At 44.4% G+C, this 16,064-nt stretch overlaps 1 protein-coding gene across 1 annotated transcript in view; it reads right to left on the bottom strand.

Annotated features, from left to right (window-relative positions):
* Window positions 1–965: 965 nt before the first annotated feature.
* Window positions 966–16,064, bottom strand: part of RNF213 (ring finger protein 213) — a 142,137-nt gene continuing 127,038 nt past the window's right edge. The window contains 13 exon segments of the mRNA XM_055579591.1: window positions 966–2,002; window positions 3,618–3,796; window positions 3,890–3,979; window positions 4,401–4,595; window positions 5,482–5,559; window positions 6,600–6,801; window positions 7,225–7,405; window positions 7,942–8,025; window positions 8,372–8,504; window positions 9,966–10,217; window positions 10,836–10,927; window positions 12,852–13,020; window positions 14,490–14,649. Coding sequence (XP_055435566.1) covers window positions 1,849–2,002; window positions 3,618–3,796; window positions 3,890–3,979; window positions 4,401–4,595; window positions 5,482–5,559; window positions 6,600–6,801; window positions 7,225–7,405; window positions 7,942–8,025; window positions 8,372–8,504; window positions 9,966–10,217; window positions 10,836–10,927; window positions 12,852–13,020; window positions 14,490–14,649 — 1,969 coding nt within the window. The 3' untranslated portion in view covers window positions 966–1,848.

Below are 16,064 nucleotides of genomic sequence, written 5' to 3'. Positions count from 1 at the left end.
ACTATCTCCATTAACACATGATGAAATCCTATAGCCAGTGATGAAAGATAAATAATATATACACAAAGTAAGGTCTTAGAAAGAAGGGAGACAGTGATCAGTTGTGAAGATTTTCAGGTTAAGTCACCATCATCGTAGTGACTGTTTCTTCTTGGGCTGAAAGCAGAAGGAACTGTGCAGCACGAAAAGTCCAGATGAATGAACATGAATGGAAACAAGAATGAGTAGGCTGGAAGGGAAGGTCAAGCAGAGTCAGTGGGAACTACAGAGTAAGGGAAGGTGGGTGGACTTGATAGATCTAGGGCAGCAGGGGGCACATCTCCTTGTGAATCAGCACCTCCTCTTACTATGGTTCCAGACCATGGGTTCTCTCCTGGAGGAACTCCTTTTTAGAAGAGAAATACAGTTTTCCCCTAAATCAGTGTTTTGCCACTCCTGGAAGAGTGCCTTTGCATAGAATTATTAGATAAACATAGGTTACTATATGCAAGTGGATGTGGTATCAGATCCTAGGTCCCTGTGCTTCCCTTCCTCAACCACAGTGAAGAGAAACCAAAATAATGAAATTGGAGCACAGATTGTTCTGCAGCTCCCTCCAGTGGTGCTGAAGGGCCTACATTGTCTTTGGCAAGCGTTTTCTATTTTTGTAGCTCTCACCATTCTGTGGGCCCAATTTCAAGTTGATCGAGTCATCATATTCAGAATGTGTATGAAAGACATTTGCCTCTGACTTGTAAACAACTGTTGTCTCAGGGCTAACAGGTGCCGAGCTACCCAGGAACAGGAATTAGTCCAGAGAGGTCAGAAGCACCAAGTAGATTTTGAAAAAACGACACATTTACAGTGAGAATAGCAGCACAAGCTTGGGGTGCGTTGACTATTCTCTTTTTCCTTTATTCTGTTTCTGTGCCTTGACTGAGACCCAAAGAAAGGACCAGGTAGTCATACACTTGGGAAAATCAAGATCATGCTAAGAGCTTTATTGTTTATTTATCAGAATCCTATAGAAGCAAAAACTTTCCCCAGAAATGCCAGAACGATGCGTTTGATCTAACTTTACACTGATCAACTTTCACTTAGAATTTACTAGAATACTAGAACTGGCAGGAAATCTGGACTTCAATCCAGTCCCTTCATTTTGTAGATGTGGAAACTAAGACACCAACAGTGTCCTTGACTCTTGGCCCAGCGCTCCTCACAATGAAAGCTTGGGGCTCTGACCCTTGAAATTTGGCAGTGAATCATTTCTGGGCATGGGTGAGAGCTGGCTAGTTTGGCCTCAAGGCACTCGCAGAATGGCCTGATTTGTATTTGTATCTTCCTGGAGACCTAGAAGTATTTGTACAATTCTCTGAATTTAAAGGAATGGAAGAAGGAAGAAAGCCAGATTCTCTTTTGTGACTGCAGAATAAACTAGAAAAGAAGGCAAAAATTAATAATCTTATTTTCCGTCCCTCTCAGCATGCAGTAGTCTGAGGAAGCAGAGCCTGGTGTGGTGGGTACGTGCATGGTAAGAGACTAGGACACCTGGGGCACAGGTTTGTATGTGTGAAGCTGAGAAGCTATTTTTGGTCTCTCCTGGTCTCTCCTAGAGGATGGTGCTTTATTCTAGTTCCATGTAATCTTCAGTTCTCACCTCCCAATGAACAGTATTCCAAATATGAGGAGATAAGTTTCTGAATATACACATGTTCCTGAAACAGCTTGGCTCTCAAGACGCTGTCAGCCAGCACAGCACATCTTGGTCTCAAATTTAGTGCTGTGCCCACAGATTTCCTTCTAAGCACCCACCCGTGAGGAGGGAAGAGCCTTCTCTGCCCAAGTCCCCTGTAGAGACAGGAAATAATTCTATCTCATTTGTCGATTCCGTTTCAGTTCAGCAGCCATTTTCCACACAGCGACACAATTGGAAAGCAGTATCTCTTCTGGGAACTGAGATTCCATTTCAGGAGGAATTTCACTGTCTTTAGTCTCCATGTAACTCACCAGTGTATCTCTCAGGCTGAAAAACCAAGAAACAATAGACAGCGTTAAATAGTCATGTGACATAAGGAGACCATCAATGGTCAGTTTTTCAGTCATCACAGGACTAAAGTCCTTATTAAGGCCAGTAGTATTGAGAGTTAGCTTAAAGACAACTAACTGCTGAGTTACTGACCTGGCACTAGAATCTTGGGGTCAAGGTTCTAGTACATCCCTGCTGCCCCCTCCTTGGACTGCACATACTCTACAGGAAGGAGCTCCCCTTGATAAGGGCCCAGCCAGATGGTTCTAAGCACTCTAGTAATACGTCTGCTATATAAAAAACAAAGCCTCACCATTCAAATAAAGCTTGTATTCCAGTTCATGATTTGTATTAACAAAGATCATAAATTCTCTAGGAAGTGACCATCTTTCCCTACACTAAAAAGTCCAGTAAAGATTTCTTGAATGAGATCAAAGAATACAAATGTTAATAGGCATATGCCACATAGCATAATGGAGGAAAACAGCAATTATGAAGCCCTATGTCGGTGAGAAAATCTGGAATTTGATTATCTGTTTAGAAAAACAGTAAAGTGCAATTTCTACTTCAGACCACACACAAAAATGAATTGGTTAACAAAACAAATGTAATATATAAAACTATAAAGGAACAAGGAAAAAACATGGGAGAATATTTTATAACTTTGGTAGAAGACCTTTCAGTTCAGTTCAGTCCCTCAGTCGAGTCCGACTCTTTGCAACCCCGTGAATCGCAGCACACCAGGCCTCCCTGTCCATCACCAACTCCTGGAGTCCACCCAAACCCAGGTCCATCGAGTTGGTGATGCCATCCAACCATCTCATCCTTGGTCATCCCCTTCTCCTCCTGCCCTCAATCTTTCCCAGCATCAGGGTCTTTTCAAATGAGTCAGCTCTTAGCATCAGGTGGCCAAAGTATTGGAGTTTCAGCTTCAACATCAGTCCTACCAAGGAACACCCAGGACTGATCTCCTTTAGGATGGACTGGTTGGATCTCCTTGCAGTCCAAGGAACTCTCAAGAGTCTTCTCCAACACCACAGTTCAAAAGCAATAAGACCCTTAGAGGTATATTTTCCTAGAGTCTCTGTAGAAAAATTCTCTCAGATTTGGCTTCTTAAAATTAAAGACTGAGCTACAGCACGTGTAACATAACAGGTAAAATATTAAGAAAAAGACAAATAGCCCAAAAGAAAAAACAGCCAAAGTATATCAAGAGGCAATTCGGAGGAAGATATAAAAATGGCTGATAAATACGTTTAGCTTCACCAGTAAATAAGAAACTACTAGGAAAAATGAAATACCAATTTTGGCTCATTAGATGGATAGAAGTATAAAAGATGGATAATATCCAGTATGGGCATTCTTATACATTATACATTAATGTAGTTCTTTCTATCAAATTTAAAATGCACATCTCTCTGACATAGTAATTCTACTTGTCATATTGAGAATATATGACTCTTGCAATTGGTAATGGTAAATCATCAGGAAACCAAGTTCTGCATGAAGATTTTCATGTTGGTGGAAGATGTTGGAAGACATGGAAGAATGTTGTGTGCGCCTTGCTAGGCAAAGTGCGTGTGCTTGTGCTTGTGTGTCTACAAGTCCGTACCTCCACTTAGGGTTGAAATTCTCTGTGGCCTTGGGGTTTTTTAGCTTCAGGATCATCATGTCGTGAAGATCCAGGAGGAAAGCCTCCAGGCCAATATGATTCAGGAAGGTGTTGAGCAGCTTAGCATTTTCAGGGTTGAGATCAGCTTTGTACCTTGAATCAATTTCCCCAAATGGCTCCTGGAATGAAAGAAGAACAAGTGACACATGGAAGCCTGGGAAGGGAAAATGCGACTCCCTGGGTCCAGGCGGACAGGGAGAGGCCAGACTCACTTTTTCCTGTCGAAGCATCAGTTCAGACTTGTGGGCAGAGAGGATACGCCAGAGCGCAACGATGTGTTTTAACTGGCATCTATTGAAGGCCTGCAAGAGAGCAGAACTCCTGATTGGAGGCCCTGTTTTCATTCGGCCCTGCACCAATTCCACGTCCCTCACTGTGGAGGCCACCTCTGTTTCGTGTTCCCTGCTTCATCTCCAAGATGTCTCTGAAAGCCCTCTCCCACTCGTAGCATCTCAGGGTCCACCAGTGGCACGCAGTCTGCACGCACACCTCGGCAGACTTGTGGTTCTGAGATCCGTACATTCCAAGTACATCTCTGTGTCTCCTGTCAACTTGTTCTGTTTACACTGTAGACTGGCTGGGTGAGGGGGTATTCTCGCCTCCCCTCTTTTTCAGGGGTTGCATATATTGGTACCCCTGTGGGGTGGTATCCCAGTAGGAAGTGGGGAGATGATAGAGGGACAATGCTGATTTCCTTTGGAAGAGGCCAGACACGAGACCCACCTTTGAAACCAGTGAGGTCGGATCGCCCATCTTCAGCATGTCTTGGATATACACATTTAAGTGCATGTCTGGATCCCCACCAGCTGCGCTCAGAAACCCCAACATGACTTCTGTGGCAGACAGAGCTTCACAGGCGTCACTGTAGGACTGCAGTTGTCCTCTGATGGCAGTGATGGCCGCGTTGGGGAGGGGACACTAGAAAGTCAAAAGCAGGATAGGGTCCACAGTTGGGGCATGCTGTGCACTGCTACCCTGTAAGAGTCTTATCTTCATCACTGCCAAGGCCACGGAATGGGACAGGCTCTCTAATAACAGTAGTGGTCTGCACTTGGTGCTTCTTAAGTGAAGCAATATTCAGGTATATTACAGAAAGAGAGATAAACTCGTTGAATGCTCAAATCAACTTTGTGAGGATATGAATATGGACACACATACACATCACACAGATATACAGCCCCCACAAACACACACAACATGCATAAATCAGAAAAGCAGGAATAAGTAAGTCTCTGGACCTTTTGCCTCAGCATACACAGTCATGACATCATCTCTAAAATCTACAAGCACAAGACTTCAATCAGTTTATACTCAATGAGAAAACCTTTTGCTGGGACTTCCCTGGTGGTCCAGTGGTTAAGATTCTGCCTTGCAATGCAGGGGATGCGGGTTCTATCCCTGGTCTGGGAGCTAAGATGCCACATGCCACGGAGCAACTAAGCCCACGTACTGCAGCTACTGCCCCCATGCATTCAGGATCTCGTGCGCCACAGCTAGTGAGTCTGTGCCTTGCAATGAAAGTTCTCTCATGATGCAAAAAGGTCCCTCGTGGGGCAACTAAGACCCAACACAGCCAAAATAAAGAACTACTTTTTAAAAAGATTTATGACAAAAATAGAACTTCTACTGATTTGCTATCCTATTTACCCTCTGGAAAAAAAAAATCGCTGAACTTGGAACAGAGGGAGGCCCTGAAACTCTTTGGTGCTCACAGCAAATGCCCCGAGTAAAGGCAGAAGAGTCCTAATGTGGATGGAAACACTCTGGTAAGATGGAGGCACACGCAAATAAGTTTGATCATCACCTGTGGCATTTTGTTCTTGATGTCCATGAAGAGATGCTCATAGTTCCAGTCCCGTCTGTATACCAGAGTGGGTAATCCCTAAAGGGAGAAAGAAAAAGACTGGAAATGGAATCCACTGTGGAGGTTTCCATCAGATGACAATATATGCCTGAGCTGAGACTCAATGGTAGTCCCAGGGATTTCAGTGCATCACCTGGCAAAGCAGGCAGCTCCTTGTTGCCTCATGATGTGTGTGTTTAACCTGGAAGCTATGGAAACAGTGACACAGTGAGGAGCCCAGCCTGCCCGCCATGGCCAAGCAGACACTGTCACATAGTATTCTGTGGCCCTCGAGCCACCAGTGCAGGCAGGTCGCGAGGACATGGGCTGACACCCTGAGCACAGACCGTGAGCGAGGGGCACTCAGCTGACAGCGCAGAATGAATCAGGCTCGCGCTCGAACAGTTCACCGCCTAACTGCAGGCAGGGAGGGAGCATAAACAGAACGAAGTACCACACCTTTGACTGGACCTGGAAGCAACAAGCACAGCGCAGGCTGCATTCAGGGAAGGGAGAGTGATCCAGCCTGTGCGGTCATGGGATTCAATGCAGGGAAATGGTTGGAGAGATGCATTTCTGGATGTTAGAAATGTGGCCTAAAGAGCCTGAAGACAGGGACTGGTTGGGAGCTACCGCAGCAGTGGAGCTTAAGGACAGATGCTTTGAACTAGAGCAGCGGGCTGGTTGGTGAAACGGAGGCGCCTGATGGTAGAGATGACAGACTGTGTTTGCGGACTAAAGGAAAAGGGGAAAAACAATGAGGTTCAGTGTGGGTGGCTTGTGGTGCCATTAACTACGGCAGAGAAATCTGGACTAAGTCCATTGAGATCTGCAGTCACCCTTGGGGTACTGAGGTGTGGATTGGATGCACAGACGACTCTGCAGAGCCGTTGGCCCTGAATGCAGGTGTGGTCACAGATACTGGGAGTGTGGACGAAGGGTCCAGAGGATCCCTCCTCATTCTGAAATCGCTGTGATCAAAGCCACACTTGAGGCAACTTTTGCAAAACAGACACACAGACCACAGACATGTGGACCATGGACACGTGGGCCACGTCAATACAGCAGGTCAGCCTTGCCTTGAGGGTCAGCCTAGGCTTGCCCTGAAGGAAGCGGCTGATGATCTGGCGCTGGATCTTCTCCAGGTCAAACTCCTGCAGGGTCTCCCCGCCCTGCTCCACTTGGTACTGGCAGTTGGAGAGAATCAGTGGAATCAGGTCCCGCTCCACTTCGTAGCTAATGATGTGCAGGTCGGCAATCTCAGAGGCATCGACGGAGTAGCTGGGGACAGACAGACAGAGCTCAGGGTCCCAGTGAGGTGCACGTGGCCTGTCCGTGCAGAGCCAGCTCCTGTCTGACGTTGCCACAGGCTGTGCAGGTGCTGCTGCTGCTGCTGCTAAGTCGCTTCAGTCGTGTCTGACTCTGTGGGACCCCATAGACGGCAGCCCACCAGGCTCTGCCGTCCTTGGGATTCTCCAGGCAAGAACACTGGAGTGGGTTGCCATTTCCTTCTCCAATGTGCAGGTGAAGGGACACGCAAATCGGTGACACTTGTGAGTGTAGCTGAAGGGGTTTCTGTTTAAGAAAGACCTGAAGCCTGGCTTGCTGTCTCTAGGTCTGGTGACCCTATTTTCCTGTTTGCTCCCCCCAGAAACGACTTCCTGTGCTGAAAGAGCATCCCCTGCTGTCAGCCTGCATGCTTACCTGTTGTCTTCTTTGGAGAACTTCTCTACCGCATAGACAATTTCATTGTGCAAGCTAATCAAGTAGCTGACTAAGGCGGTGGAGCAGAGGCCCCGGCCCTGGCGGCGAGGCAGGATGACTTCCAAGTCAGTGTCCAGATCCAGGTCAGAGCTGCAGTAGTCTTTAGGGAGCTTGATCTCACCTTTAAACGACAGAGGGGCAGTCACCTCCCTGCTGTTTCTTTCATAGCCTCAGGACTAGGAGCCCACCATGGTGGGAAGGCGAGCAATGCAGAAGCCCCCTCAACAGAACAGAGCTGGGAACCAAGAGTGCTTCTGTCTCCCACGTCTCTTTTATGTGCTGACAAGTTTGGAATATTCTCAGCTCCTTTTTGATTTTATATACTTTACTTTGATTTTATAAAATTTATTTTGAATTTACAGGACTTTAGAGGACTGAGGGGTTGTTCTTTCTGATATGTTATTCACTCATCAGACACCCCCACAAGAGTCCAGCATTAGAGGCACAGAGGCACACAGCATGGTGCTGTGCACACACAGAAAAGGCAGAGTTCAGCTCAGCTCAGTTCAGCCGCTCAGTCGTGTCTGACTCTTTGCGAACCCATGGACGCCAGGCTTCCCTGTCCATCACCAACTCCCGAAGCTTGCTAGACTGGAGAGAACAGGCCTTCAGAGAGGTGCTCCTGTAATGTTTAGTATTAAAGGGGATTTGACTTACCATTGGTCTCCAGCGATCGCCTCAGCTTGTTCCATGTTGACAGAAAGATAGTGATTCTACTGAGGGCTAACTTCTTCAGCCCATCTAGCAAACGAAACACTTTTTAAGAACTCCAAGATAACACCTACTCCTATCTAGGTCAAACCAATAGAATTACTTGATCTTTGACCCCCACCTTCATATCATCACCAACACACTCTAAATGCTGTTTAAACTAAAGCTGTGTTTGAGGAACCAAAAAGAGAGAGTGAGATTCTGGACTGCTACAGCAAAAGCCTCTAATGTGTCCCAGGCATTCACAGCACCCACTGCTTCATGCTACAAGCTTAGAGTACAGAACACACATTAGCCCTGAACTGGAGCCCCTGAGTTGGACCAATTCTTTGTACCACAGGGGTAGTCCTGATGCCCTGTGAGAGCAGAGCCTTACCTGAATCGTGACTGCTAATGAAACTTCGGATGGATTTGTACTCAACTTCTGAAACATTCTGGAATCGTTTCACTAGATTCCTTTGCATCTCCAAAACCTCAGGCAAGAATTTCACCAGTCGCAGTTCTGCTTCCTAGAGAAGGGAAGAACACCGGGAACACTTTTTAACATATCTACATAATGATCCTGGGAAACAGACTTTGGGGCTGGCTCAGGCCATGTATTTGTAGTTTAATACAGTCAATGTGGAGAAGGCAATGGCACCCCACTCCAGTACTCTTGCCTGGAAAAATCCTATGGACAGAGGAGCCTGGTAGGCTGTAGTCCATGGGGTCACTAAGAGTTGGGAACGACTGAGCGACTTCACTTTCACTTTTCACTTTCATGCATTGGAGAAGGAAATGGCAACCCACTCCAGTATTCTTGCCTGGAGAATCCCAAGGACAGAGGAGCCTAGTGGGCTGCCATCTATAGGGTCACAGATTCGGACACGACTGAAGTGACTTAGCAGCAGCAGCAGCAGCAGCACGGTCAATGTGCCATTTTAGATGATAACACATCATAATACTTGCAAATGGGTTAATAGACCAAATCATTCTCTCAGCAAGTACCTAGCGACTGCTTACAATGTGTTGGCCAGTGTTCTACCCTCTAAGGGTCAAGAAGCAAACTTGTGTGGCTGACACATCAAATGTGTTGGCCAGACGCTGATGAAAGAAAACAGCCTCTTGGGCCCATGAGATGGGCTGGGTGTGGAGAGGCACTCCTGAGAACAAGAAGATGAAGCATATAGGCAATGATGCTTAGTGATGATCTGGTGTCATTCTGAAGACCTAAGACCTATGCTTCTTCAGTTTAATGGACCTGAGCACACCAGTGACAGATCAGAGTGTTATCATGATGGCCTTCCCACCGGGAATCCATTTTCTTTAACTGACCCACCAAAATTTCTGCATCATCTTACTTCTTGCTAGACTGCAAATACTGGTGCATGGAGGGAAATGATTAGAAAATCTGTTGTAGAAAATAAGAGTTCAAATGGATTAAAGTTAGGACAGTGTATAATTCTGGCTCTAAAATGTATAATGCACATGTTACTGTGTTACTGCTCTGTTTCCTTCAATCCTATCACCACCCTCCCTCTGAATGGTTCAGGAACAGAGAAAAATTTTTGTTTGATATTGGCTATCCATTCTCAACTAAAGTTTTTTCATTTAACAGACACTCATTTGGAGACTAACTGCTCCAGGCACTGGGGAATGAAGATGAACAGACAAAGGAAAGATTTTATTCTATTTTTTCTTACTGAGTGATTGGGAGAAACCCTCCTGGCCCTCAAGTACTTTACAGATTCCTACTAATTCCAATTCGTGTATATATTTCACCTGTGACTTTATGCTTCAAATGACTTATACAGATGGATATGTTTGGAGATCTCTGCTCTATCCCTGAGTCTTCTGCCAGAGACACTTTATTCAAAACTCAAAGTAGTTTAATGGCCGTCTCATTTTCAGGGCTGATCAGACTAAATGAGAGCAGGGCCTTCACATCTCCAGGGGACATGTAAGTGGCGGTCACAGCGAAGCAGCCTTACCTTCTGCAGGAACTTCCAGAGGATGGGCACTGATTCTTTGCCGTTCTTTTGCTCCACGATGTGCTGGAGGTACTCAATGGTGATCCTTTTCCTGCAGCTCCACATTTTAGAGCAGTGAACCATGCTATTCTTGGGCAGGTGGGGCAGGAAGGTCACTGGGTCACCATACACGATTTTGGCCACAGGGTTGGAGCTGATGCGCTCATCTTGGCTGATCTGAGCGTTCACTGCCAGGAGGGTTTTATCTAGATACTAGGTGAGGAAAGCGACATGGGATCTGGAAGTGAGATGCTACTTCAGATGGACTGGATACCTAGTGTGACCTTACCAGTGGGCTGATTTTGGAGGCTGCCCTCCTTGTTTTAGCCCGTAATCAAATAGTCACATTTCCTATCTTTATCATAATTTATATGTTCCTTATTTGCAGGTTTTTGTCTCTCCGAACAGAATGAGTCTCAGACACCTATATTTTATTACTATTATTTTGAATACTTGCTGATTTATATTTCCTGATGGGCTTAGTTACTCTCAGTAGCATTCTTATCTGACAGGGTTTATTTCTCTGCCTCTTGCTCACATGTTCTGCTATAAAAAGTAGTGGAGAGAAAAGGACTGCCGGCATTCTGGATTCCCAGTAATTCCCCAACTTGACATACTGGCCCGCCTCAGGAGGGGACAGGATGGGGGAGAGGGCAACAGGAGGGTGGGGTGACCAAATAGAAAACACCTAAATCTGTGACTTAGCCTAGGGTTTCTTTCTCTAAGGGACACTTGCAGAAGAGACAACAGACCGAGGGCTCAGCAGAGGCCACAGAAACCCCTTCCTGCACTTTCCCAGACAAAGTAGCCCCATAGCTACTCGTCACTTACCTCTAGTTCATGCAGAATAATAGTCTCAACTAGCTTTTCCCACCTGTTCCTCTCTTCTCTGGTTGACAATTCCGCATCAAAATCTGAAGAGCCTACAAAGAAAAATGTGTGTGTTACCCTAGAAACAAAAACCACAGCAGTCTGCCTAAATGCTAAAGAAATGTTCAATTGAAATAATGCTCCTTTTGGGAGCAGGGGCGCATATTTTTTCCAAAAGTAACCTGAACATTTAAAAATGTTTCCTGATGCTAAAACCAAACTTATGATCTTTGAGAAGATACTTCAAACTCTAAAATCTCTAAGCACATAATTATCATTTTAAGCTATTCTGAACAAAATTACTGAAAGAACCAATACTGTAAATCAGAAGCCCAGGGCCAAAATAACGGTAACCAGTGTCTCAACTGCTGCCACCTGGGCTTGAAGATGGAGCAGGACCCTGTGGGTGTCCATGTGGTGCAGAGAGCTGTAGAAACTGTCGGTGCGTGTCTAGAATTTGCTCACTTTGTCACTATGAATTTGGCTGAACTTACCTGGTGTGAAATCACACCAGAATGAAAGACTTAAAATCTGATTTTGCTAAATGGGTACATCTGTGCTGATGTTGGTTTATGGCAAAAAAAAAAAAAAAAAAAAAAAAAAAAGCTCCTGAAGTGGATTTTCTTGCCATATGGCAGAAGTTTCAATCGTTGTTGTTATTTTAAATAATATTTTCATTAGAGTGGTAATTTTAAAAGATTTTTGCAAATAAACAAAAAGAAAACAAAACTGATCTTAATTCCAGCACTCAGATAACCTTCTTATTAATTTGTCTTACAGACCTTTTCTTTCTGGGTGGATTTTAAGTTTTAAACTAGAAAAATTAGCTCAGTGATCATAATAGTTGTTAGCCTGTTTTTTAATGGAACAAATTGTGGACATGACATGTATTAAATCAAGCTGAAATGGGTCAGGACCCTATGGTAATTGGGCCACTCTTGTCCTCTGCCTGCCTTTGTCTGTGGAGAAACTTTAGCCAGAGAATAAGTTTAATCAGAGAAATGATAAAATACAGAAACAGAGGAAAACAGTCATCGGAGGCCAAATAATAATAATGTAGTCATTAAGCATAATCAAGGACCTTTAGTTCCTTCTTAAGGGTTATAGATAATATTCTGAGACATATTCTATGAGCTGTCTTATAGATACTGAAACCCCAGTTGGAGAAATTAACCACATGATGACCATACTGAGCCATGACATAAGCTGCCATAATTCTGAGAGTTGGCTTCAAAGAAATGGAAACAAATCTACCCTGCAACTGAAGATTAACTGTACAAGACAATCATGATGATGATAGTCAGACCATCGACGACCAATTTCAAGAGTACTGGCACAGCTGACTGTCCTGCTTCTGTATGTAGTCCCCTCCTTTCACTTATAAAAGCTTTCGCCTACTAGTTGTCAGAGAAGGGAGTCGGCCTTTGGTAAGACATCTACCAGCCATCCTCTTCCTTACCCCTGCCTGCTGCCCACTGCCGGCATGCTAAAAAAAGAAAACTTTTCTTTTCACCAAGTTGGCCTCTTTATGGCTTTTGGGTGGTGAGCTGCCAGACCCCACTTTTGGCAACAAGCCCACTACAGCATTTTTTAAGGAAAAGCAAATGCTGTCCTCCCCCACCCCCCACCAAAAAAATGGGACAGATGTACAATTGAAAGAAGCCAAGTTCCAAGCCCTTATCAAACATTAGTCTCTTTGATGTTTCTTTAACACACATCACCTCTTTTGAATGCCCTGTGTTCCCCATGAAGTGGCTGAACTACATTCAAGGCTGACTTTTGAAACTAAAGCCTCCCAAATACACTCACACCAGCAGGAGGTCAATGGAAAAGCCAGGCAGGTCCTCCCCTCCCCGACTCTCTGGAAAGTACACGTCTTCCTGCCTCCCCCTCATCTCCTTCTGGGGTCGAGGAGTGCCCTGCTTCCTTCCTCTCCTGGCTGTGCCCCACACCCTGGCCCCGTGCCCAGCTCCTCACTGTGGCCCTGCTCTCGGAGAAGGCGGCACAGGACGAGGTGCACCACGCTGGCGGTCTCGTCCGCGCTCCTCCCCAGCATGTTCATTAGCTGCTCCAGGTCTCTCTGGATGTGCTGCTGCAGAAACCTTTTTGGATCCGACACCGGAGGTTTGATGATGTTCATCAAGTCCTGTGGGGGCAAGGGGACAAAATGTTAAGCAAGGTCTTGTTTGTGGAGGGGATGGCAAGTTTAGGAGAGGTCAGGAGGGGTGAAGAGCCAGTTTCGAGCCAGAGGACAGTCTCTAGGAGGGATGTCAGTGAGATTCAAACAGCACAGGCGACAGAAAGCTGAGGAGCAGAAATGACTACAGTCTGAAAATCACTGTCTTCTATATTGTCAATGTGAAATAAAGAATTTTTAAAGCCTAAACTTTTTGCTCTCATAGTTAATTAACTGAGAGAAAACTCAGCATGTTCTTTCTTTCTTCCCCAGAGTCACAGAAAAGACACAGGTAAAATCATCGTTATTTTAGCCTCTCCAATCCCAGGTGTGGACCAGAGACACAGAGTTCATTAAAAACTGTCTTTACATAATCTGACAAGTAGTTCGCCTTACCACCATAGGCCACAGTGGGAAAATTAGGATATGTGAATTTTACATTGTGTTGTGCATTAGGTAACGCCCCTTATTTGAAATCCACAGAAAGTGGCTAGAACTTTCTATTTCATATTTTTCAACTATTTAAATGATTTACTAAACATTTTAAATGATTAAAAGTTAAAAGTCAAAGTACAAATTACAAGAGTGACAATTAAAAAAATTCAGACTAAAATGGTTTAAATAATGCTAAATTTTTATTTAAATTTTGATTGCAATTGAACATTTTAAAGTGTTTTTATATAAAACTTTTAATTCTAAATTCAATATCCATCCAAAATCTAAGTAAAGAATTGGTATCATATATGGTTAATTGAGTTCATCTTTATATCACCCTGTTGATTATCTTTTACAATGGTATCCTTCTTTTTTAAACTTCCAATGAGTTACATTTAGAATAAGCTTTACTCCTTTCATGGAAAAAAAAGGATTGGTATCAGGCTTCAACATGTTCCATCTGGACCTACATACACAGATAAACGTAGGTTAATGAGATTTGTTTTATATTGTAAAACATTCTTCATGTGTTACTATTGCCAGTACCATGCTAATTCATGAGAACCTCTTGAACCACAGATTGGAACTTCAAAGAGGTATAAGAAAATAGTTCCTTGTTTCTACTGGAAAAGGATACTTAGTTATCAGAGAAGCAATACATTCACACTCTCTGAAAGGGAAGAGTGGACAGATTCACTGATCTGTCTTTCCCCTTATCCAAGTACTTCTGTGCTCAGATCTTCCACACTTCCTAAGTAGTTTCTGCTTCTGATGTCAGTAAGGGCACAACAGAAACCTCTCAGCATGCAGACATAGGAAGTAGTCTTGTGTTTCAAGGGGCAAAATCAGAGAACTCTGGAGTGGAACAGGGTTAGTCACAATAAAACCAGCAGTACCCTTCAGAGCCTTCCCAGGAACTGGGTAGGGCTTTTTAGACAAAAGGATTCACTATAAAAAAAACTACCATAGAAACTAGTACATGATTGGGCAGTACAATGCTCTACCTGTGGACTCTGGGTGGCTCCCAGAACCATAGCCAGATGAGTGAGTAGCCGGAGGAGAAGGAAGACCACTGGGGACATCTGTCGGTCAGATACCACGGGCGCATCTCTGGGTGGTGGGTTTCCCAGCACGTGGCCAGTTTGAGTCCTGTCCATGGTGTTACTGGAAAGGATGAGAGAAGACAGGGTGAAGGCTGAAGAAGACCGTTTCTTCTGGCTCTGGGGGCGCACTTCAGAGTCTCAGGACCGAGAGACCAGGTTCACGGTCTTGAAGAAAATGATGCTGAAAGTTACTGATTGTAATAAGCCTAGACCACTTTTCCAAGTCTTTTTCTTTATAGACAGCCCCTTCTGGCTGACCAAAAGCCCACAACAGTGTAAAGTGGCTGTTTGTGAGACTAGTAGGGGGGGAAGAGGGGCAATATAATAGTAGGGGGTTTGAGGTACAAACTATTATGTATAAAATAAGCTACAAGGATATATTGTACAACACAGGCAATATAGCCAATATTTTATAACTATAAATGGAATATAGCCTTTAAAATCATGAATTATAATACTGCACACTTGTAACTTATATAGTATTGTACATCAACTTAGTATAAAAATAAAATAAGTCTTTCTGATAAGCAGCCCTGAGATGACCTCTAAAAATGGTTCAGCATTCACTTGACCCAAAAAACCCCACAAAATCATGCAAATCAAGATTCACTTTAAGAACATTGGTGAAACTGCCCCAGCCATTGAGGGTGTGCATATCCGAAAAGCCACCGAGTATCTGGAGGATGTCACTTTACAGAAGCAGTGTGTGCCATTCCACTGTTACAGTGGTGGAGCTGGTCGGTGTGCAAAGGACAAGCACTGGGGCTGAAGGCAGGGTCGGCGGCCCAAAAACAGTGCTGAATTTTTACTGCACATGCTCAAAAATGCAGAAGGTGATGCTGAACTGAAGGACTTAGATGTAGATTATCTTGCTTATCGAGCACAGCCAGGTGAACAAAACCCCACAGTGGGGCACAGGACTTACAGAGCTCAGGGTTGGATTAACCCCTCCATGAGCTCTCCCTGCCACACTGAGATAATCCTTTCTGAAAAAGAACAGACTGTTCCCAAACCAGAAGAGGAGGTTGCACAGAAGAAAAAGATATCCCAGAAGAAACTGAAGGAACAAAAACTTAAGGTATCGGAATAAATACTGCAAAAAATAAATGCAAATAAATAATAATAATAATGAAATAAAATCATTATCAAAACAAAACTGGCTGTTTGTGCTACTCCTGGGGCCATATGTCAGGATGGTGGTCTGGACTTGCTTCTTGCCCTGAATCAGCAGGGGAGTGGCAGGCAGGCAAAGGACAGAGTCTGGAGTAGCTGACATTAACATGGAAGTATATACACACTGGTTTCCTTTCCCACATTCAAAACTAGGATCCAATCTCTGCAAAGGATTTGGCATCACACCCAGATGGGAGGTGCAGTGTGATGGCTATGTTCAGCTGAAATGATACTGGAGATTCTAGGACATTCTAATAGTTTATGGAGATAACAGGTTAGAATATTTTAAACTGTAACAGCACC

The sequence above is a fragment of the Bubalus kerabau genome, chromosome 4 (genome assembly GCF_029407905.1).
Source record: "Bubalus kerabau isolate K-KA32 ecotype Philippines breed swamp buffalo chromosome 4, PCC_UOA_SB_1v2, whole genome shotgun sequence".
NCBI classification, from domain to species: domain Eukaryota; kingdom Metazoa; phylum Chordata; class Mammalia; order Artiodactyla; family Bovidae; genus Bubalus; species Bubalus kerabau.
This window is presented reverse-complemented; position numbering and strand designations above follow the sequence as displayed.